Source organism: Bombyx mandarina, chromosome 17 (assembly GCF_030267445.1).
Source record: "Bombyx mandarina strain Sakado chromosome 17, ASM3026744v2".
Classification (NCBI taxonomy): Eukaryota; Metazoa; Arthropoda; class Insecta; order Lepidoptera; family Bombycidae; genus Bombyx; species Bombyx mandarina.
In genome coordinates, this window is record NC_143223.1 from 1669255 (window position 1) to 1693228 (window position 23974).

At 36.2% G+C, this 23974-nt stretch overlaps 1 protein-coding gene across 1 annotated transcript in view; it reads left to right on the plus strand.

The window, feature by feature from the left end:
• Positions 1–23974, plus strand: part of Cht7 (chitinase 7) — a 106085-nt gene that overhangs the window by 47079 nt on the left and 35032 nt on the right. The window contains exons 2-5 of the mRNA XM_028172170.2: positions 7272–7350; positions 10627–10829; positions 12941–13178; positions 19079–19258. Of these exons, the coding sequence (XP_028027971.2) occupies positions 7272–7350; positions 10627–10829; positions 12941–13178; positions 19079–19258 (700 nt within the window). The remainder of the gene's footprint in view (positions 1–7271; positions 7351–10626; positions 10830–12940; positions 13179–19078; positions 19259–23974) is intronic.

Genomic DNA, 23974 nt, shown 5'->3' on the forward strand with positions numbered 1-23974 from the left:
ACATTAAGGGTATATCGTCGAAGCGAGAAGTCCATTAGAAAGAGGCAAATAAATATATTTGCTCCCAGCATCCTACCCGCAGTATTTAGTAAGTCATAAAATGTTTTTTTTTTTCTATAATATATTTACTGGTAGCATAAGGAGCTGGTTAGAATTAAATGTGAAATTCGTGGTAAGAACGCGTCGGTAATTAATTTAATATGCAATTTCGAAAAGGGCACATATTTTGTGAAATACGTTTTTTTTCATATTTTTCCTATCTCACGAATCGTTTGGAACCTCTGGGTCTGCGGAGGGACTTCAGATCCCTCTGTATTTTGTACCGTATGTTCTATGGGGAGTGCTCTGAGGAATTGTTCGAGATGATACCGGCATCTCGTTTTTACCATCGCACCGCCCGCCACCGGAGTAGAGTTCATCCATACTACCTGGAGCCACTGCGGTCATCCACAGTGCGTTTCCAGAGATCTTTTTTGCCACGTACCATCCGGCTATGGAATGAGCTCCCCTCCACGGTGTTTCCCGAGCGCTATGACATGTCCTTCTTCAAACGAGGCTTGTGGAGAGTATTAAGCGGTAGGCAGCGGCTTGGCTCTTCCCCTGGCATTGCGGAAGTCCATGGGCGACGATAACCACTCACCATCAGGTGGGCCGTATGCTCGTCTGCATACAAGGGTAATAAAAAAAAATTCATAAATGTACATGTAGTTTTGAGGCTAACCTCCACCCATTTTATAATAATTCCAGTAATTTTCAATTGCTAATTAACACTAAAATATATCTCAAAAGTTAATATTTTAAATTTTACACTGCTTTAGAAAATAATCAGTTTTTTTTTTCATTTTCCATTTTACATTTTCAGAGATGTGCCCTTTTCGAAATTGCATAATCAATTAGTCTGTATAATGGTTTTACAAAAATACGCAATGAATTCTTTGTACTAGTCGCATTTATTATTAATAGCGACCCGCCCTCGCTTCGCTTCGGAAACATTAAAACACACATGAAACCAAAAAAAAAAAATAAAAAAAAATAAAAAAAAGTAGCCTATGTTCATCAGGGACAATATCGACTTCTAATGGAAAAAGAATTTTTCAAATCGGTCCAGTAGTTTCGGAGCCTATTCGAAACAAACAAACAAACAAATCTTTCCTCTTTATAATATTAGTATAGATGTCTTATTATGTTTGAAGTGTAGGTACGGGGTGTTTGAAGTGTGTGTGAATAATTTAATTTTGGAGGTTCCGATCTGAAACTTAGAGCAGATATAATTATTTGTAATTAAACCTTGGACGGACCTTGTGTTCCAAGGTCAAATTCTTCTCGTAACCACTTAACACACTGCGAGCCGTGATCACGTCTCCCCAATACCCAACAACATAAGCACGCATAGATTATTTTTATTTATCACTATTATATACGGTGTTATAAAAATAAATGGTTTTTGACCGAATATATATGTTTTATGTATTTTTGTTTACAAAATTGTCGTGAAGCCTTGCAAATAACCTCACGTTGAGGCCAACTGATCTGAGATACAATGATTTTGCGTGACGAAAATTTTTGTTTAGAAATATTATATTAATATGTATTTTTTTCATGTGTATTATTATAGAGTTTAACTGGTACGGTACTGATCCATGACGACCTTAGTGGCCGATTGACCATAGAGTAGATCGGATCTAGAGAAATTATGATAATTAATTAATTTCTGTTTTAAATTTTTGTTTTCACGATTTCGGATTCCCAACCAAATCGAATGTTATTAGGTGCGATCATTTTGAACTGCATTTCTGATACAAACTCTTTCATCGCTTCACTTATTACATAATTTAAAATCCAAGAATTATTAGAATAAATTTAAAAATATACAAAACAATTAATTAAACCAATTCTAAAATTACATAATAAACATCCAAAAATACATCTTAGTTTTTACAATTAAAACGCCTTGCATTTGAATATTTATATTTAATAATTATGAATATTCCGTTGTTCACGTAATAGGTAATTTGTTGAATTAAGAATCATTAATAACCCACTTTCACTTCGTACTGACGACACAATAGAAAATAAATCATTCCCACACCAAACGACACGGAAACGGACGCTTAACAACTTGTCAAGTATCATAATTATTTCGATATAAATAGCTCACTCGTGATTAGACGCGTTTTATTGCCGCTATCGTAAAATTCGAGCAAAAAATGTCAGTACCAAGAACTTTCCTTGAATTGCCTGCAGATACAAAACCTAGCCTTAAATTTGTGAGGTTGCTGGAGCTACCTGCTGCTGGAGCTTTTATTTATTGCATAGATCAATAGACGAGTTCTCGGCCCACCTAGTGCTAAGTGTTTTCCGGAGCTCATAGACGGCAATAACGTAAAAACCGCCATCGACTTTGAGACATTCATTCTGAGTCTGATTGCTACAGTACAAAAGCTGCCTTAATTTTAATACTTTGATCTCACAACCAAAACGCATTACTGCTTCACGGTGGGAATAGGTAGGGTGGGAGTACCTGCCTTAGCGAGCTCACAAGTCCACCAATAAAGCCTACCATCCTATAATACTTCGTTACCAGAGCTCGTATACGGTTGCTCTTGAGTTATCAGGTCTCCTTTGGAGGTGCTTGGGCAGTTGTGAGCCAATCTCACCACTCCTAGCTGAGCCTTTGCTCGCCCAGCTGTCCTGGTGAAACTGGAAAGGCCTATGGGCCACCAGTAATCCCTCATTCATTAAAAAAGCTCGTAAACGCTACACCGATAATCCCATTCCATACTTAGACACTTAGACATAAGACTGAATTCCCTATAATATTATTTACTATGAAATAACAGATTTAATAAATTAGATTTATCGCTCAAACTATTTCTACGGTCTCTGTATTTAATGGTAATCTGTGTACGGTAGCTTAGCCGTTCCTTTTCCTTTCATTCGACCTTGCATGACGCTCTGAGCATGCGTGCCACAGATTAACGTACCACAATATTAATTGTTCGCAGACTGTGTGAATTCGTTCTGAATTTGTTCCACTATAATATAGGTTTTTAACTAAGAAATTCCCGTTTAGTTTACAGATAGTTAAAGCCTTTTTTTATAATTATTCTTTATTAATATAAATCCAAATATGAATCCGTGGTATCCGATGAACCACTTGCCAGGGCAGTGGTGATTTTTCAATGAAATGAGGTGAGCTGGAGTTAAAAAAAAACACTTCAAAAGCATTTTGTACCACTCCCAATTATTGAGTTTTTTTTTGTCAAAAAGTTGTTCAAACTTTGGAAAAAGCAGAAGTCTGTTATCGCGAAGTCTAGTGAGTACAGTGGATGACGCAAAACTTTCTAATATTTACAATTGAAATCAGTACGATTGTGATTAAAATTATCGTAATTTATAATACAATTACATCTCTGCAGTACGCTAATGAAGTTAATAATTCGAGTTTGTGTAAAAGTGGACAATTGAAGCTGAAATTTGATATATTGAATTAATATTATCTATACTAATATTATAAAGCTGAAGAGTTTGTTTGTTTGAACGCGCTAATCCCAGGAACTATTGATCCGATTTGAAAAATTATTTCAGTGTTAGATAGCCCATAGGTTATATAGCATCAGGCTAAAATCAATAAAAGCGGAGCACCAATAAAGAGTGTTTCAAAATCGGGCTTTTTTTCCATTTTGAGAGCATCCACTGCATGCGCTGCAGAAGCGGTTAAAATTTCGCTAAAATAATGTATGACAGAATTGTTCCCCTTTAAAAGATCCAAAAAAAGTCCGCGACAGCATATGTCCATATGTTAAGGTTGTCTCACTATAACGTGTTTTATGTTAACCAAATTTGTTCCGAAATAAAGCATTATTTGTGAACTATTCCACGCGGATGAAGTCGCGGGCAAAAGCTAGTGTATGATAGTTGGGAAAATCTATGCTGTTTTTATTGTAACGAGCTATCTATGGCCTCCGGCGAGTATTTAATATCGAAAGAGCGGTGAGTATGCTCCTAAGCTGACCGACAGATACCGAAACAGCTGAACATAGAAATTTTAATTTTTGAGATATTCCGTTCAAAACATATGATATACAAAAATACCAAACCGAGTAATGTTAAATTTCAAAATAGACACGAGCGAAGCCACAGGACTTTTTTTACTGAATGAAACAACAAAAAGAGGTCGTTGAACTTTTATATTGTTCAACGAGAACAAGGGACGGGCCTGGGGCGGTTTTAATTTTCGGATCATGATTATCCTCGCCCGAACTGATGCTGGGCGGATTCTGGAAAAAAGAACCTGGAATAATTAAAAAATATATCTCGATTGAAAATGTGTATACAATAAAAGTAACTAGCGAATTCAGGCCACGTTGTTGCGATTGTGATTTTTATCCTACCTATGCTGATAGCTTTGAGGGGCTATTTCAGCTTCACCCTAACGTGTCGGTGAGCTCGCGGGGCTCAAACCTGACGACGTTGCTAACACGAACCCTAGCAGAAGTCGTGCTTCGCAGAATATACTACTGGATCGAAAACGCGACCCACTGAGAAGATCCGGTGAGAAAATCAGTGGGCTGTGTCTGTGGGTTCATTTACTCGTCGAGCCCTTCGTCGCAAGCAACGGATTCGGGGAGGACGGTAATTTTTTATTTATTGCTTTGATGGGTGGACGAACTCACAGCCCACCTGGTGTTAAGTGGTTACTGGAGCCCATAGACATCTACAACGTAAATATGCCACCCACCTTAAGATATTAGTTCTAAGGTCTCAAGTATAGTTACTATGGCTGCCCCACCCTTCGAACCGAAACGCATTACTGCTTTACAGCAGAAATAGGCAGGGCGGTGGTACCTACCCGCGCGGACTCAGAAATGTCAATTCATTCGGAACAAAACTTCCCCAGAATAGACTAGAATCAGAAACTTTAATACAAAGTCCAATCCAATATCTGCACACTCGAATTCTCAATTCCTTAGCCACGTGACGTCCTACATTATTCATGAAATACACATGTCGTTTACAGACACAGTAATCGAACAGATAAGGGTACAGACATAAACACCTTCAATATACGGATGTGGATTGGAGTGGAAAAGGGAATATCAAAATTCGGTTCTTTTTTTTCCTGGTGACTGAACAAATGAAAAGAGATTGAAATTGAAACCCAGGTCTTTGGAGATGCTGCGGGTCTATGGATATAATGTTGGTTAATATATTTAACAGCCCACCTGGTGTTAAATGGTTACTGGAGCCCATAGGCATTTACAACGTAAATGCCGCCACCCACCTTGAGACATGAGTTCTAAGGTTTCAGTGTAATTACAACGGCTGCCCCACCCTTCAAATCGAAACGCATTACTGCTTCACGGCAAATATAGCCGCGATAATGGTACCTACCCGTGTGGTCTCACAAGTCCTACCACCAGTAAATCCTTAATGATAAAAACCTCTATAATCAGTTTTCTCGAATTTGCTCAAAGTTCTCAAAAAAGCAATCCACTAAATGAAGACCTCACCTACCTTCAGACTTTTGGTAGACGCGCGTAGCTTATAGGTATGTGCAGGCAGAGAGCAATCAACCGTCCTAACACCGAATAAAATATAAATTAGCCGAAAAATAAAGTATGGGAGACGATGTTGTTACTGAGTTTGATTTAAACGGGCTTAGTAGCGGTAGCTAGAAGTAGCTAGTGGCCACGTAACCTGATAATCAGCATTAGATATTTTCATCAGTACAAGATCCTTTGAATATACCTCAAATTCCCAATTGACTAAAAGCCCTGGATTCCTATAGGGCTGCTGTGTGCTCAGTGCGAGTTTTTTTAACGTTCTCGATAGAGTAAAAGTTAACTCGAATTTGTATGCAGTTGGAACAGCGCCCCTAGCGGCAAACGTAGGCAAACACTCGAACTCCATACAAATCTGAGCTAACTTTTACGCTATTTAGAACGCTAAAAAACTCGCACCAAGCACACTGGTCGCGTTTCCATAGACTTTTACTATGCAAGATGATCAAAAATCTCAGACGTTTATTCTTCTAAAATAAAAATTACATATTTTATTTTGTGTCCCATACAGAGGCCGTATGAAGTAGCCTTTATAAACAAGATGAGCTTGTCGCAAAATGGTAATACGCAAGTCATTAACGGCTATATTTATAAACGTAAAAGTAATAGTATAACTTTATTTATATTCTTAAAACGCTTTTATTAGTTTTGTTTGTTTGTACGAATGGATGGCGTATTCATATGTATATCCACAATAAGATATCCATATATCCATAATAAGAAAAAGACAGGATAAAAAAGAGTAAAGTACTGTTACGCGCTGGAGTTAGGGATAAATAAATCTTCCAGCGAAATACAAATTAAAACTCTATTTAACACTTCGAACATTTACAGATCACTTTACAATTCGTAATTCACTTCTTCCGCTTCGCTTCAGGCGATCCGTTCGCTGTTTCGCTTCGATTACAACCGATTACTAACTGATTTCGTGTCATCTCTGCAACGCTTTTATATTCGATACGACAACCCTAGAATTATCGATAATATTCCTGACAGGTCGAGTAGTTTCGATATGTGTTTGCTCTATTTGATAAGAGATGGCGTTGTACTTCTCGAGTGTTCTCGATATGACTAGTTCCCTTAAAATTCGTTTCTGCTATTCGATCATAGATGGCGTAGCGCTTACCGGCGTAATAGTACTTTACGTTCAGTAATACACTTGTCGCGGCATTTACAGTAATTATTTTATTCCTACGTAGAAACATTCCCGTCAGCTCACGCTCAACTGATGGTGAATGTTACTAATGCTGGCGGAGGTCGGCAATGCCATGCAATGCCATATTTCAGACGAGTCCTACCGATTAGAACTTTTTATGGCCATTTCTGAAGAATGACAGGCCATTGCGCTCAAAGACCTCGTGGAGGGATGTTCATGCCAAGGCCGGAGCATATGTACGTGAAAAAATAAGAAATTTACTGTGAAGAAGTACTCTTTCTAAGTAGCATGGATGAATTGCTGAGTGACTTCAAGCTCAAGAAAAAAATTCATGGTTGCAGTTCCGTGATTTAAAATATAATAAAGATGTCGATAAATTTGACGTAAGATTTAATTGATCTAAAATTGTCAAAGTCAACACTCCAAAAAACACAGATAAAAAGCTACCCACTAAAATGGGTATTTTCTAAAAAGGAATATATGACTTTACATTTTTAGGTCTTATTATATTTAAATTTACAATGACTCATTAGAATACTTATTTGTTACAGCGGCCACCGATATTGCTTCGATGGATGCTCACCGTGGTTCTGGTTATAGCTGTCATCGCTCCCACGTCAGACTCAACAAGTGAGTAACATTTATTTTTAACAGACTTCAAAAAGTAGGAGTTTTTCAATTTGACGGTATTTCTTTTTGTCTCCTCTTTACTTTATCTGGGTGAACAGATAAGGTATATGCGATGAAGAAATAACTACAAAATATACTAGTAATAACTAATAAAATTAACGGTGGTAAGATGTTTTAGAAGGTTTAACGACGGAGGAAAGATCAAGAAGAGAAATCACCCACCGAGCGGGTGATTTCATAATAAGTGTATTTATCTATGGGTGATATTGCTTGGTAGACCTACGGTCCGAATGTTGTTGTTCGAAACTTGTATAAGAGGCCGTCAGCGCAAAAGTGGACTAAGCTTACCATAGTTATTATGGAGCAATAAGGTTAAGTAATCGTGAATTTGAATAATTTGAGGCAAAAAAATAATACGCGCAAAAATAATGTTTACAAAGCCATCTGTTATCAATGAGTGAAACTATGGATAAGGCGGTTTTGCATCAAAATTTATTATATTTTAAATAAATTGCAATATACATAATTATAAACATGATTATGAAAAATTGTGGGTTAGGCCACTATTGCGCTGACGGCCTCATATATGCGAGTTTATCTCAAAAATGTCGTAAGCGAGATTCAGGCATCTGTCAAATACCTTGTGGTCTCTTCCTTAGAGAGACGGTTGAAAATGATCTTCTTCTTCTTAGCGTTTTCCCGGTCTAATGTCAGGGTCTGCTTTCCTACATAAACTCCTCTTTACCCGGTTTTCGGCATCCTTCTGGGTGAGGTTATTCTCCTCCGCAACCGCCATTACCACATGACGAGTGAAAATAATGTTCCCGAAACTAAAAAATATATTTTTACTGGTGGTAGGACCTCTTGTGAGTCCGCACGGGTTGGTGCCACGACCCTGCCTATTTCTGCCGTGAAGCAGTAATGCGTTTCGGTTTGAAGGGTGGGGCAGCCGTTCTAACTATACTGAGACCTTAGAACCCATATCTCAAGGTGGGTGGTGGCATTTACGTTGTATATGTCTATTGGCTTCAGTTACCACTTAACACCAGATGTGCCGTGAAATCGTCCACTCATTTATGCAATAAATAAAAAATAAATAAAAAATTACGAAAATAAAAGAGTCACGATGCGTAGGTACTTATTATTCAGTGCATACCAAAAATTTACAAACGAAATTCGTATCGTCAAATTATCGTGCCGTCAAGTGTGCGAACGTGCTGCGCGGACATCTCACATACCAGATAATCCAGCAATTTGTTTAAGTAAAAAAAAAATGGGCTTATGTCAACGTTGGCACAAACATAGACAGCGCTCGGTGGACGCAGTTTGAAGTTTGTTTGTTTGTTTGAAGTATTTAATATTATTAGTATTATTTAATAAAAAAACTAATGGCACTCGGGAACTGCCGTAGTAAAGCTATTGCATAGCATTTTTTATCAACTTATGTAATTATAATTAGACAATAATAATTTAATATTAAAATGGTAATAAAATAAGACCACGCTATATTTATAAACATTAACAAAAGCAAAACATTAACTGCCCCCTTCACACTCATAAGCTAGACCGCGCGAGAGAGAGATGGGCAGAGATGTGTATGCAGTGCGACGTCACGCCACGCGCTTATTCACAAGCACTACACAAGCGCAATGTGTGAATGTGTTGAACGCAAGCTATATGGTAGGTGAAGTGGGGGTGTTAGGTTTTATTTTCGTTACGAAATTTATTGATTCGGTCACCACGCTCATAGAAAAGCTATGCTATAGCTTAATAATAATAATACTAGATAAAAACGAGCAAACTAGTTACAGTTCACTACCGAGAATAAAACTGAAATGCTACAATCCACCTTAAGACCTAAGACACGAGGTTCATTTAATTATATGAAAACAACGGCGGTCTAATATTTCAAACGGAGCCAATGATTACTTTGTGTAAGAAATTGTGCAATTTTTTTATTTTATTTTTTATTTAATGGGATATCCATGTACTTACTTCCTTTTAGATTTATTTGCATCATGAAAAAACGGACACGCTAACTCCTTGATAGATCTAAAACAATTATCGTTTAAAGTTAAACACATTACTTTGCAGATAAAATACGTGTTAAGATTTGGAAGTGAAGTCGTGAAAAATGCGGCAAATCCAGCATTTATTACAAGTGAACTTAACTTCAGCTTTATAATATTAGTCTAGATTAAAATCAAATGATATAAATGGCTAATTTATTTAAAATTAAATATAAAATACACTTGTAACGAATAACGTATTTATTTGGATTGGGATTAATATCATCTTTATAAAAACACCTTCACAAATAATGATTTATTTTAGAACAAATTTTGTTAACATAAAAAGTTTATAGGTTTTTTTAGTAGTTTTTTTTTTTTCGGTCCAGGGTCCGTACCTCCTACGAGATTCCCGTGCCTAGGGGACGAGTGGGTTATGTGGGACTTGACGATCTGCAGATGTTGAGAGCAGACCGCGGTTCCAAGGATGTTTTAGGGCCCTACCTACCAAACAACTCCCCTGGCACTCTTTCTCCCGACCTCCGGCCCGGGATCAGAACCTACACAGAGTAGGGGGGTTCCCGCGGTCAACACTAAAACACGCAAGACGTAACATTTGACTTTGTCAGAGAATCTGGGAACACAGTAGTGACCTTTGCGCAGTTTCGTTGGGGAGATTTTTTCTGCTATGATTACAACCCTATGGAAAATATATTTTAATAAATAATGTTAAATGTAAACACGTAAATTAAGCGAACTGTGAATATTCCTTGAGGTGAAAACTATACACCTTTTTCTTTGATGGCAACCCAAGTGGAAATATCGAAGGGTCGCTAGGACCAAATCTTCCGTTGTGTCATGTCCTTTTTTGGTTGTGTTGTAAATTTCACTGAGTATAAAAACCCAAGATTTTCCGTAGATAATTCGAGCGCATGCACACACATAGATCCATTTGTGGCCTAGTGCATACCCTGATGTACATACAATAAAGTGTTTAAGATATGGTACATTATAAATCTATGATCAGATATCCTAACATTTTTATTTTATTTTGACGATTAAGAAAGAGCAACACGTAAGTAACAAGTAATTAATTCAAATTAAGCTAGTATGGTACGCAGTGGAATTATTAGCTGCTACTGGTAGGATGTATTGTGGGCACGCACGGATAGGAACAACCATTCTGTATATTTCTATCGCAAACCATTTGCTTAGACTTTAAAATCGTGTACTTAATCAATTGAATTAACAACGCTATTTGTTACAGCTGTCCGCAGAAGACTCCGGAAGCCATCAAAGGTGTCCACATCGGTTTCGTCCAGCGTCTCTAGATCCACAGATCAAGTTCTCTCAGCTAGCGTGAACAGACCAAAGATTCGTGGTCGTCCTACAATAGCCAGTAGAAAATCATCCGCGGCTCTGGACAACTCCGTCACCACCGAACATCACAAAGATAAGGATGGATACAAGGTTAGTTGATTTAAAAGATACGTTCACACTATTTTTCTCTCTCCAAGATTTTGGTGTTACAAGTGTCCTAACTTTTTGTAGTGTATCTGATTCTTGTTCAAATAACAACATATAAGTCGAGCTAGTTAAACAAGTAGAATAAAAGTAGACAATATTTTGAAGAGCCCATATACTCGCCACTGCCATCATCTATTATTGAATGAAATTCATGTCCCACGGTTTCAATTACATTGGACATGGTTAATGCTGGATATCCTTATCTTCAATCCGGAATACTTGACATATATGAGGCATTAAGGCAGAATTATACAGAATTTACCTACCTCTACAATATACCTTAGCAACGGTTACGGCTTATCACGAAGTTATAAATTCTGCAGTTTGTATCTTTATTATGTGACGACCTTAATAATCAGAAGGACCTGCCGCCCGGTTTGGATATATATTTTAAAAAGTTAGGAGTTTTGAATTCTGGCATAGTCACATCAGTTTATCGAACATGAAAAAAAAAGCAAGAGCATTTTTGCGAGACCATTACTGCGATCTTACATAACACCTAGCCATACTTACAGCTAGGTAATAGCTATAAACAATAAAATACTTAATGTATAGTTGTAATAAGGAATGTACTAGGTCTTATAAAGTTCTATTATGTATCAACAAACATCAAGTTTTTCTTCACACGATCTAATTATTTATTTACAAGAAACTAGATTTTTGCCTTCACCGGTTTTAGAAAGGCCGTAACTTCCCGTCGGTACTAGGAAAGACAGCCTTCTAAGTACTTAGCACTGTTGTAATAAAATACATGTAATGCATGAAAATATATATTCTACGAGAAAATGGACTCTATATCGAGGCAATAAGATTTTTTGCGTTGATATTAAAAATGTGGTTTAGTTGGTAGATGCAAAACGCTATGCGGATGTGATTGAGATTTTTGAATGTCGAGTTGACGGCCTTCAAAGCGAGTGTTTGCGGAATCCCTTTTTAAGCATTAATGTACCTTGAAACTATTGATATATAGAGGTCAAAATTCAATGCATTAGAAACATTTGAGTTGATGTCTTAACCAAATTTAGCAGCACAAGTAATGGTCTCATAAATTCTAATGTAGCAGGACATAATCCTTCTCTTTCCTTGGGATCGAAAACGTCAAACAGGCTACCTGATGTATAATATCGATGCTAATGATACTAGATAGTATCTAGTATATCTAGTAGATACTAATCATGACTACTACATGTACAATTTTTTTTTTTTTTAAAACATTCACCGTATGTTAACTTGTCCCATACTAAGTTCGTAAAGAACATGTGTTACAGGTATCAGAAAACGGAAATAAATGTTAGATTTTTATTATACACATTATATTTAATATACATCCATAACCCTTGAAAAGACATTTTATATTTATCATACCAATATCCTCCCTTGGCGGGATTCGAACCCGCGACCCCCTTGTGTAGTGACCATGTCACTTACCACTACACCAGACGGCCTTTAAATTACTTTTGAAGTGGCAAGATCACTTTTACATATAAACAAGGTATGAACGCTTCCAAAACAAATAGTCTCACTAACCCCAAACTCATTAACTTTTCCACCTAACCCTCCGCTCATAGGTTATCTCTGAATTGTGAAATGTAAGATCCTAAAATTCTGATGATTTTCCACCTTTTTTTTTTATTGCTTAGATGGGTGGACGAGCTCACAGCCCACCTGATGTTAAGTGGTTAGTGGAGCCCATAGACATCTACAACGTAAATGCGCCACCCACCTTGAGATATAAGTTGTAAGGTCTCAGTATAGTTACAACGGCTGCCCCACCCTTCAAACCGAAACGCATTACTGCTTCACGGCAGAAATAGGCAAGGGCGGTGGTACCTAACCGCGCGGACTCACAACAAGTCCTACCACCAGTAACCTTTTCAGTATGTTTTTTTTTATTGCATAGATGGGTGGACGAGCTCACAGCCCACCTTGTTTTAACTGGTTACTGGAGCCCATAGACATCTACAACGTAAATGCGCCACCCACCTTGAGACATAAGTTCTACGGTCTCAGGTATAGTTACATGTACAATTTTATCATGATATTTCGTTTCCCAGATCGTCTGCTATTACACCAACTGGTCCCAATACCGGACGAAGGTCGGGAAGTTCGTTCCCGAGGACATTCAGCCCGATCTCTGCACCCACATCATCTTCGCTTTCGGCTGGCTGAAGAAAGGAAAACTGAGCAGCTTCGAATCGAACGATGAGACGAAAGACGGGAAGACCGGACTGTACGACAAGATTAATGGGCTGAAGAAAGGGAATCCTAAACTAAAGACTCTATTGGCAATTGGTACGTTTTTGTTTTGTTTTGGGTACTCAGAAATAAATTAGAAAGTACTGCCGCTGATTTCATAAAAGGAGGATTTTCTAAATGCGGTTGGAGGTTGGCTTGGTCTCTCATAATTCCGTCATTTTTAAGCCGATATATTTTTGTCTGAAAGGATATATTTTCAGCATCTGTCTCATAGATATTTCTTAACAGTGCTATAGAGTCCTTTTGTAAAAAGTATTTATTCAAAGTATCACATGAACCAGCGTTGTCAATATTTTAAGTGGCCTTAGTACAACACGCAATTCACTCCAAGACTGCGTAAACATCCACAGCAATCATAAAATAAATATTAGTTTATCTTAACGCCAGGAAGCCATTAGGAATAAACACGTCATACCACGATAATGGGAGTTAAATAAAACTAATGCTGGCTAAAAATCTGCGAAACTATTCCGATTTTCCTTTGTTTTATCGTTTTTCTACTACCTTCTCGAATAAATCTTACAGAAATTTGTGCTTCTGGTATTGCCCATTCCCCTGAACAACAGTAACCACTTTCCATCAGATTCGCATGCTCATTTCACACCTGGCACTAGCTCACACGAGTTAAAGCGCGTATTTGCTTCTACCATATTACGAAGTACACAATAACCTGAATTCACTCGAACAATTCAATGTAACTGAATATAGAAGTTTCGCTAGCAAAAACCCTTTCTCCTTTGTGTAGAATGTATGGTCTATTTAGCCTACAAGGCGGCAGCGGTAGGCGTAACATACCGCAAAGTTAAACTCAATGGACTAAGGATGTAGCAATTATCGATAATTCTTAATTATATCGATAAAGATACATATTTTTGTTCTCATTTCAAATTAAGACGGTATCTACAAAATTTTGATACTTTCTCCGACCTAGATTTGTTTAGAGTTGAACTATTTTATACTCCATTTGGTGGTTTTTACCTCCAGACCATAAATAAAACGCATCAGAGAAACTTCCATCGTAATAATCTTCTTCTTTATTGATGAGGTACATGACCCTTGTCTCCTAGTGATTCAACTCTTCAATGTTCTTATCTAAGGCACTGGTGTTAGGACATTCTGGAAACACCTTGGCTTCGCCTTTCTCAATTAGATAACACAACCTTTATAGGTTGAATTAATAGCCAATTTACAAAACACGAATTGCCATTTTTACAACGCGCGTAGTTAAATTTTAATATCGTCACAACAATAATGTTCAATTACTTCAGAATTGTCGTGAAATTTAATTGTCGCAAAAAATAATGTCGTTGCTTACTTTCTAAGAATTACATGCATGTTTAGCAAAAAACCAACAAAAAACATTATGACGTAGTTGTAAAAAATTACATTCAAAAATGTCAATGTGTCGTACATGACGTATTGTGTATTGTGACATTAAAATTACATATTTAATGGTTCATAATATATACTAATATAATATGTCTACTGTTACAGTGGTTTTTACGGATGTTCCGTTATAACTACTGAACCATGCATCCGATTGACTTGAAACTTGGTATCCATATAGAAAATATATGTGCTTAATGGATAGGCTAATATTTATATGAGTGTTGGCCTCCCTAATACTATTTTTTTTTATTGCTTAGATGGACGAGCTCACAGCCCACCTGGTGTTAAGTGGTTACTCGAGCCCATAGAAATCTACGACATAAATGCGCCACCCAGCTTGAGATATAAGTTCTAAGGTCTCAGTATAGTTATGTTGCTAATGTTAATTTTAAATGCCCAGCGAAGCGGGCGAGTACGGCTAGTCTATTATACGTACATTGTGAATAGTTCCTACAGAAACAGCATTAAGTAATTACGTATGTGCAATATTAAAAGGAGTTTTATTTTATTTATGTGTCCAAAACAAAAATTTAGATCTTTTGTGGATATAAAAAAAAAAGTTTTATAACCCGAGTATGTTTTGTAGAACTATTGACTCAGCTTAATAATTTATAACGGAAGAAATTAAGAAGCTATATTTATCTTTATAGGTAATATATAAATTACATAATTTAGCAGTCAAAATACGAAATTTTCTACCAATCAGTCATAATAGACCTTTTTTTTAGAAGTTTTAGAACTTTATATGATACTTATGAAATTTACTTGTTACACAGCCATCCCAATACACACAATGCTTTACCTCTCAAAGCTCATATACATAAAACCGAATATCATCACTATTTAAACGCAATACTTAACTAATAAAACTTTAAACGTAGGCCCCTAAAAACGCTCTATATGAAACTAGGGTGACAAACAAAACTTTGATATCAATTTCTAGAATACCTCTGGATCAGATCCTAACGATTGCCTTCACTTGACATACCATGGTACATGCAAATACAAACAAAACATATGCAAGCCATGTCCACGATATGCGAACGACTTTCTAGTTATGGATAAGCCGTTAAGAACGTGACATAACTATATTGAAGGTTTCGCAACGATAATTATCGGTTGGCGACAAAAGTAAAAGCTTCAACCATATGTGATTAGCACTGGCTCGTTAGTGGAGCGGGTACTTTCAAACGAAACAAATGCAACCGTAGAATTGCGATAAAATTATTTTGCACGTGAAATAAAACCATCGATGTCGATAAACGATGTCACAGCACTAGCGTCCCGTGCGAACATACAGCGACGGCTTTCCCACGACACAAAGCGCGACTGGTGTCGTTTTCACCTATTTTCACGGGAACTATCGACGGCAAAAAGAAGGAAAAAATAAAAACACAGAACACAGTTTTCATAAGAGCAGAAAAACGTGGAGCGGCCTTACCGTGTATCGATAATGTAATGTATCGACATTTATTACGTGCTAGCCCAGCACTGGTCGCATGTGTTGTGAATTTTTGGGACCTGAATTTGTAAAACTGAATTGTATTTTGTTGTTTTAAGTATATAGTTAGTTAAACACGACGTTTTTAATACGCTTTTATTAGCTTCAGACGTAGGTATGTTAGTATGTAACGGAATTTTTGAACATGATTTTGACCCCCTTCAAAACCGTCGGATTAACTTCCAAATTTGGTATACTTATTAAGAACCGATGACAATTCAAGATAAAAAAAATATATGAAAAAATTGAAATTCAACTAAAAATTGTAGATAATATTTTGTGAACAGATATGAGTAGAAGTGTTATTTTGATAATATCCTGAAAAGCACCTCAGGTTTCTTTTTACAATAAAATAAGTTTTTCTTACACTATTTTTAATTCAAATTTATTAAAATTTATTTTATATCTTTTAGTTGAATTTTCTATAAAAGCGTATTTTGTTAGTTTTTTTACACTATTGTTTATTTTTTTTCCTTTGAAATACGGAAGGATATGCGGCTTCTGCATGTGATTTCATACAATTCGTTTACCCTTAAAATTTGGTGAGATTTTTTAGACCTGAACAGCGTCAGTATTGGGCTCCGCCTCCTATATTGTTTGGTTATATATGGAAATATTATTTGGTTCATAATTTTTCATTTTCAAAAAGAAATCCTTTGCAAAATAAAACCTGGAAAGTATTCTAAACATTTTAGTGACGGAAAAAAGCACGAAATTTAACTTTCAAAGTGGTATTAATTGTGTTTCTTCGACTCGATAAAACCCAAGAAAACACTCACTTTGGTTACGACAAGTAAAATCATAAGCCTTCATTTGGTGTGCGGAGCGGGTCAAAATGCACCCCTAACTATATTTCCACCAGCGCGTGGCAGCCCTTTCGCGACCCACCAGCACTAGGGTAGATTAAAATGCAATAACTTTGCGAAAACGTACTGTATACAATTTAAATTTAAATACGTACTTAAGAAATCCTCACGATCGACTTCCACGGTGAAAGGAAAAATATAGTGTAATAAAAATCAAACCCGCAAAATTATTATATAGTTTGCGTAATTACTGGTGGTAGCACCTCTTGTGAGTCTGCACGGGTAGATTGCAGCAATAAAGCAGTAATGCGTTTCGGTTTGAAGGGTGGGACAGCTATTGTAACTATACTGAGATCTCAGAACTCATATCTCAAGGTGGGTGGCGGTGGCGGTATTTACGTTGTAGATGTCTATGGGCTCCAATAACCACTTAACACCAGGCCGTGAGCTCGTATCCCATCTAATCAATAAAAAATAATAATAAAAAATGTTTACCGTAAAAATATTAAAAAACTAGCGATCCGCCCTCGCTTCGCTTCGGAAACATTAAAACACACATGAAACCAAAAAAATTAAATAAAATAAAAATAAAAAAAAGTAGCCTATGTTCATCAGGGACAATGTCGGCTTCTAATGGAAAAATAATTTTTCAAATCGGTCCAGTAGTTTCGGAGCCTATTCGAAACAAACAAACAAACAAATCTTTCCTCTTTATAATACTAGTATAGATAAAAAAATAACATAACCGCTCTTTTTAATAGCACTCATAAACTTAAATAAATAAATATTTTTTTCATTTAACGACATTCTTCTCCGTATTTCCGTTGACCTGTGAACCGAAAAACAATTAAATTATACAACAATCTTTATTACGACAAGGAAATTCTATTTTATTCATAGCTCATTGTTTTAATAAGGAAGCGATAGTAACTTTATTACTGTGTTTTGTTATGTAATTTTTATTATAGCTCAATATTAAACGTTTTATTCTTATGTCTGTTGAAATTGTGTGTGATTAAGCATTTGGTCTTTTAATTGCACTAGTTTTATCTATATATTATTACGTGAAGCAAAAACTTTGTATCCCTTGTTACGAAAATTGCGCGGACGGAGGAGTATGAAATTTTCCACACTTATAGAGAATATAGAGAAGAAGTGCACAATGCTAATATTTTTTTAAATAATGCATAGAACATACATTAAATCAATAAAGAAAACATTACACACACTACATACCATGTATTTGACGCACACACGCATGCATACTATTTATTGTCAAGGTTTTGTTCTTGACGTCTGTGGTCAAATTGAGAATAGATTAAATATTGTTTGTCTTTGTTAATATTTTTTATAGTATAGTCTTGGCGAAATTTGTGATTATAGAAGTATAAAATTCAATCATAATAGTGTACAAACTTACAATTCCAATTAATTATAGTCGAATTTCGACTACTGCGGGACCTCTAGTTAGTTATTAAAGCTTAAAGACATCACAACGTGAATATCGCTATCCAACTTGAAGTCAATGTTATTCCTTCGAGTCAAAGCTCGTAACTGCTTACTGAAGTTTATGAGCGCGGCAGAAATAGGAAGGGTGGTGGTACCCACTCATGAGGGCGGCTGATAATCACCCAAATTATTAAATTTCTCCTCTAACATGTTCATTGCAAAGTGTACTCACTACCTTTAGTGAAATGGTAGAAAATGCCTTAGACATTAAGTCCGCCAATATAGATAAATATTTACATGAAATGTAATAAATAATAAGAAAAACAAAGTTAACAAAACTTTATAGTTGGAATTTTTTATTACGATAATATTTTTTATTTCCTTGTATCTAAACTTTAAAAAAGACATTTTCATCCTACCGTTTCTACAAGCAAGAAACACAAAATAACTCTCCACGAAAAATTAAAATGGCAGAAGTAGTTTTTCCAGAAAATCACAAACACGAGATTGAAACATTCAATAGTACATACAAAACATGAGTTTATGTCAGTACCAGCACTGGATGTATTTTCCTTTAGCAGATCAAACACAAAGCTGAAAATACTTTATTATGATCGATCACTCGGTCCTTAGTATGAGTCCAAATTCATTCAAGCTATTCAAATGCCTTGAAGTGGCTGAATATTATATTTTAAAAAAATTCGTTACACAGATAATACCTATTATGGTAACCTTATTCTTGTACTCTACGTAAAGTTTTCTCTTTCCTGAAACCTTCTGTTTTTCAACAGGCGGTTGGTCTTTCGGGACTCAGAAGTTCAAGGACATGGCGGCAACCAGATACGCCCGGCAGACCTTCATCTATTCCGCGATCCCTTACTTGAGGGACAGGAACTTTGACGGGCTCGACATCGACTGGGAATACCCCAAGGGTGGAGACGACAAGAAAAACTACGTGCTCCTGTTGAAAGGTAAGGCCCTTGATGTGACCAGTTCTACTGTTGATAGGACGACCTGTCCCTATTTCTGTCGCTTTTATCGCGGGACTGTTCCTGATTGGAAGAATGGTAGCTGTTGCAGAGCTTTTTTTTTTATTGCTTAGATGGGTGAACGAGCTTATAACCCACCTGGTGTTAAGTGGTTACTGGAGCCCTTAGACATCTACGAATTAAATGCGCCACCCATCTTGAGATATAAGTTCTAAGGTCTCAAGTATAGTTACAAGTGTAGTTAGAGCTGACATTAAGACCTGATATCTCGAGTTGGGTGACGGCATTTACATTGTTAATATTCTTCGGAAGCCACGCGTAACACCAACAAGACCGAATATCATACACCCGTCACACAAATAAAAATAAAAAAGTATGTAAAATTATATTTTCACCGGGAAATGCACGCAGTTATAGCTGATGTTTTTGAAGTCGTATTAGCTCCAATCTAATTTTCCACAGTAAGATTGAGGCTTTCTCGATATCTCCTGAGATCGTATGATCGTGCGACGATGACTCTGCTTTATTAATGATATCATCTAAATTTTGTGATTTTATTTTCTTTCTGGAATGATATCTACGTGATATTAACATACAAAATTGTTTTATTTTATCAGTACCAAACAACAAACATATTTCTAAATAATATAGTTAAGCAATTGAAAAAAAATACACTAAAATACCAAACCAAAATAAGAGTTAGTTTTATCTTTTTATCCTGTTGATTCTGGTCGGGTTGTCAGGGCGAAGTTACAAAATTAATGTACAGTCACCGGTGTTTGATGTGTACACAGTTTTTCATGTTACGTTTCTCTACGAACTAACAAACATACATACATACAAACCAAAATAATAAAAGCCTGTTAAAAATTACGATCCATAATTGTATTACTGTTCGATTCAGCATCAATATTTAAAATTAAATGTAATCGATTAAAATATCCAATAATGCAATCTGTGGCCGTGTACCGAAATATTGGCAAACATCGGACCGACACGGCAGGTGACCGTTCGCCGCAGAGCTATGAGGAAATAGATACGATTTTTTTTTGTGCGATATTTTATTGCAACTAAACATATCGAATAAAAAAAAAGTTTATTCGTGGCCGAAGACTTTCATGAAACAATCGATAGTATTTACCTGCCCCAGAATACAACTCCTTTTTTATTATTTGTTTTTTTGAGCATCGTGGAGTTTTTTTTTATTGCTTAGATGGGTGGACGAGCTCACAGCCCACCTGGTGTTAAGTGGTTACTGGAGCCCATAGACATCTACAACGTAAATGCGCCACCCACCTTGACGTAAATGCGCCACCCACCTTGTCGTAAATGCGCCACCCACCTTGTCCAGTCCGTTTGCGTCTTTCACTGATGCACCCTAAATTAATGTCGTAGATTAGTTAGAAAATCAGGTTCGATTACTATTTATCTTATAGATAATAGAACCATATAAATATAAACCGATCTAGTGTTTTTAACCCTTTGAGAGCAAAACATCGATAGATCGACTCTCGATAAAGTGCGTCGGAATACCGACTATTGCGCATATTGATTATAGGTCTTAGGTAACGATCTGTACGGAGGTGTCTTGACGGCCGCACGTATAACGCTGTAATAAGTTAATAAAATATACATTAAGTAAAATTGTTTTGCTGTGATTTAGTATTTATTGATTTTTATTATATTAAAGTTTTTTAAAAGGTGCTTTTTTCAAAACTCCTTTAGCAATTTCTGCAATATACGTGAAAATAAGCTCAGCATTGAAAGGGATAAACAATTTTCATAATTAGTAAAATTATTGTCGTCAAACTCTGAATGAATCTCAATATATATAATATATATTCATCCATTACTAAAACAATCATTCATTTTCAACGATCACTTTAATTTTAAAATTCATGAAAACATTCGAAAAGTAATTTAGTTAAAAGCTCCACTGAAACTGAGCTTGCTGGCTTAGAATCTTATTAGCTTAAAACATTACCAAGCATTTCACAGTTTTGTTTTACTCCTGAAGAACGTCTAGACGAACTGAATTATTCATATTACTATTCATAATATTATGTACAACTCTGACAATTTGTAAAATTGCAATACCATTTCATTTTGGGTTTTTATTTCGAATCTTCTTTTTTTTTTGTTGCCTAGATCTGTGGACCAGCTCACAGCCCGCCTGGTGTTAAGAGGTTACTGGAACCCATAGACATCTACAACGTAAATGCGCCACACACCTTGAGATATAAGTTCTAAGGTCTCAGTATAGTTACAACGGCTGCCCCACCCTTCAAACTGAAACGCAATACTGCTTCACGGCAGAAATAGGCAGGGTGGTGATACCTGCCCGCGCGGACTCACAAGAGGTCCAACCACCAGCAATTACGCAAATTATAATTTTGCGAGTTGGATTTTTATTACACGATGTTATCACCTTCACCGTGGAAGTCAATCGTGAACATTTGTCGAGTACGTATGTCGATAATTTGTCGAAGTACGGTCTAGGTTCTGTTTCTAAGCACCGTCTGCTTGTGACCAGAATTAATGTAAATTTTAACTGAGTACTTGAAATAGTACACTCTGAAATGAAGTGGAGTACACTCATAAGTTTGTAGGCAGCGGCTTGGCTCTGCCGCTGGCATTGTTGAAGCCCATGGGCGTCGATAACCACTCACCATCAGGTGGGCCGTACGTTCGTATGCCTGCAAGGGTAATAAAAAACCTACTGTCTTTCATTATCACTCACAAGTAACACTTGTGTTTATCTGCTTTCGAGGGTAACAAAACAAGAGATTTTAAAGTCGCATATCATGATAATATATTTCTAAGGTCTTATTCACCGGGATCCATATGGAAACTTTCACGATCTACCTTGAGACGTGAGATATTGACCTCAAAAAAAGTGAATTATCGTAGGTTCTGCGAATTACTTTGGGCAGAATACACAAGACATTTTTAATGAAATGTTGGCTTAGTTTTACCGAGTTCATATATGTATGTAGTTGTAGTTTAATAGCAAGTACGTGTACTTGTCAGGCATTCAGCTTATTGCTATAATTTAGGTTACGAGTTAATTGATACAGGGAAGAATGTGCCCAAAATATTCTGCTAACAACGGCTATTATCTGGCAACAAATTGTGTTCAATTATTAACGAAGCAAAATATTAATCTTTTGCTTCTTGTCAGCTCTAATCCCATTCTTAAGGCTGTACAAGTTATTAAAATACAATTTATCGATAAATCGATAAACCTTACCGGTGGTCGGTCTCGGAATGTACTCAGATGCATCTGTCACCAAAGGCTAGGGATGTAATGAGAAAATAAATCGGTATTTTACACCGAAAAATTGTAAAAAAATCCAGAAACTTCCACCTAATTTAAAATCGTCTATCTAGAACATATGTACATCTATATTTAAAACAATCACAAATTTTAATTTAGTATTAGAATAAATCGAACATTTGCAATTTTATTTCGATTTTTAAGGTGATCGATTATTTTTAAAGATTTGTCTTTGAGGATGTATAAATTCAGGTCAAATGTCAAGACTAGAATTTGCACTTTATGCCTTCGTGATAAGAGTAAATATCATCGAAAAATGCGATACCAAATCACATTAGTAGTTCAAGGCGATCGCATAATTATTGTTTTCCATCAAAGCATCGTTGATTTCGTGACTGTACGCAGTTAAATATGTAAATAAGCATATTAAATTCCGTTTTTACGAATATGTTTCTCGATTATTACAGTTGATTTATTGGTTTAAAAGATGATTCGATTTTAATGAAGGCTCGAAATTATCTAGCGTATTATAAATGCGGATAGGTTAATAGAAAATGTTCAATTTGATATTTATGTTATAGGATTTGTAAGAATACACCGGTAGGACTGGTAATATGGTTTGTGATAATTGGCTTACTTCTTATTAAACGAAAAAGTATTATGTACAGTGGCGTAACGAAAGGGGGGCAAGAGAATCATCATGCCTCAGGCATACGCACAAAGGGGCGCCAAATGGGACCAAAGCAAAAAATTGCTGGATAATTTTTATTTTTATTATAATTGATTTCTGGAAAATATATTTTAAATTTAGTACTATGTAGTGTAATATATTAAATGTTCATTCGTAAATAAAAAGGAAAAAAGGGAGCACTAATAGTCTAATTGAATTTTTTTATTGTTTTATAATATTGAAATATTTAAAATAAATAATAGGTATCTTTTGTACTAATTCTAGATGATCATATACACTAAGAAGGTATTATGCCCTGGGCGCGAGTTCGCTACGCCACTGAGTATGTATAAAATATCCACGTACCATCGGGCTATGGAATGAGCTCCCCTCCACGGCATTTCCCGAGCGCTATGACAGGTCCTTCTTCAAACGAGGCTTGTGGAGAGAGTACTAAGCGGTATGCAGCGGCTTGGCTCTGCCCCTGGCATTGCTGAAGTCCATGGACGACGGTAACCACTCACCATCGTGTGAGCCGTATGCTTGTCTAATTACAAGGGCAAAAAAAAAATTTGGCCAATGAAATTGGCTACAATAACATAATCAAATAACTAAAAGAGTAACCACTTCTTATTCTATTGCTTTTCGATTACGATATCTCGTTTTTACAGTTACAAATATTGAAGTGTTTTACTAAAAAAAAAAAAAAAAGTATTACAAAATATTTTTCTATCGACAATAGATGGAAAAA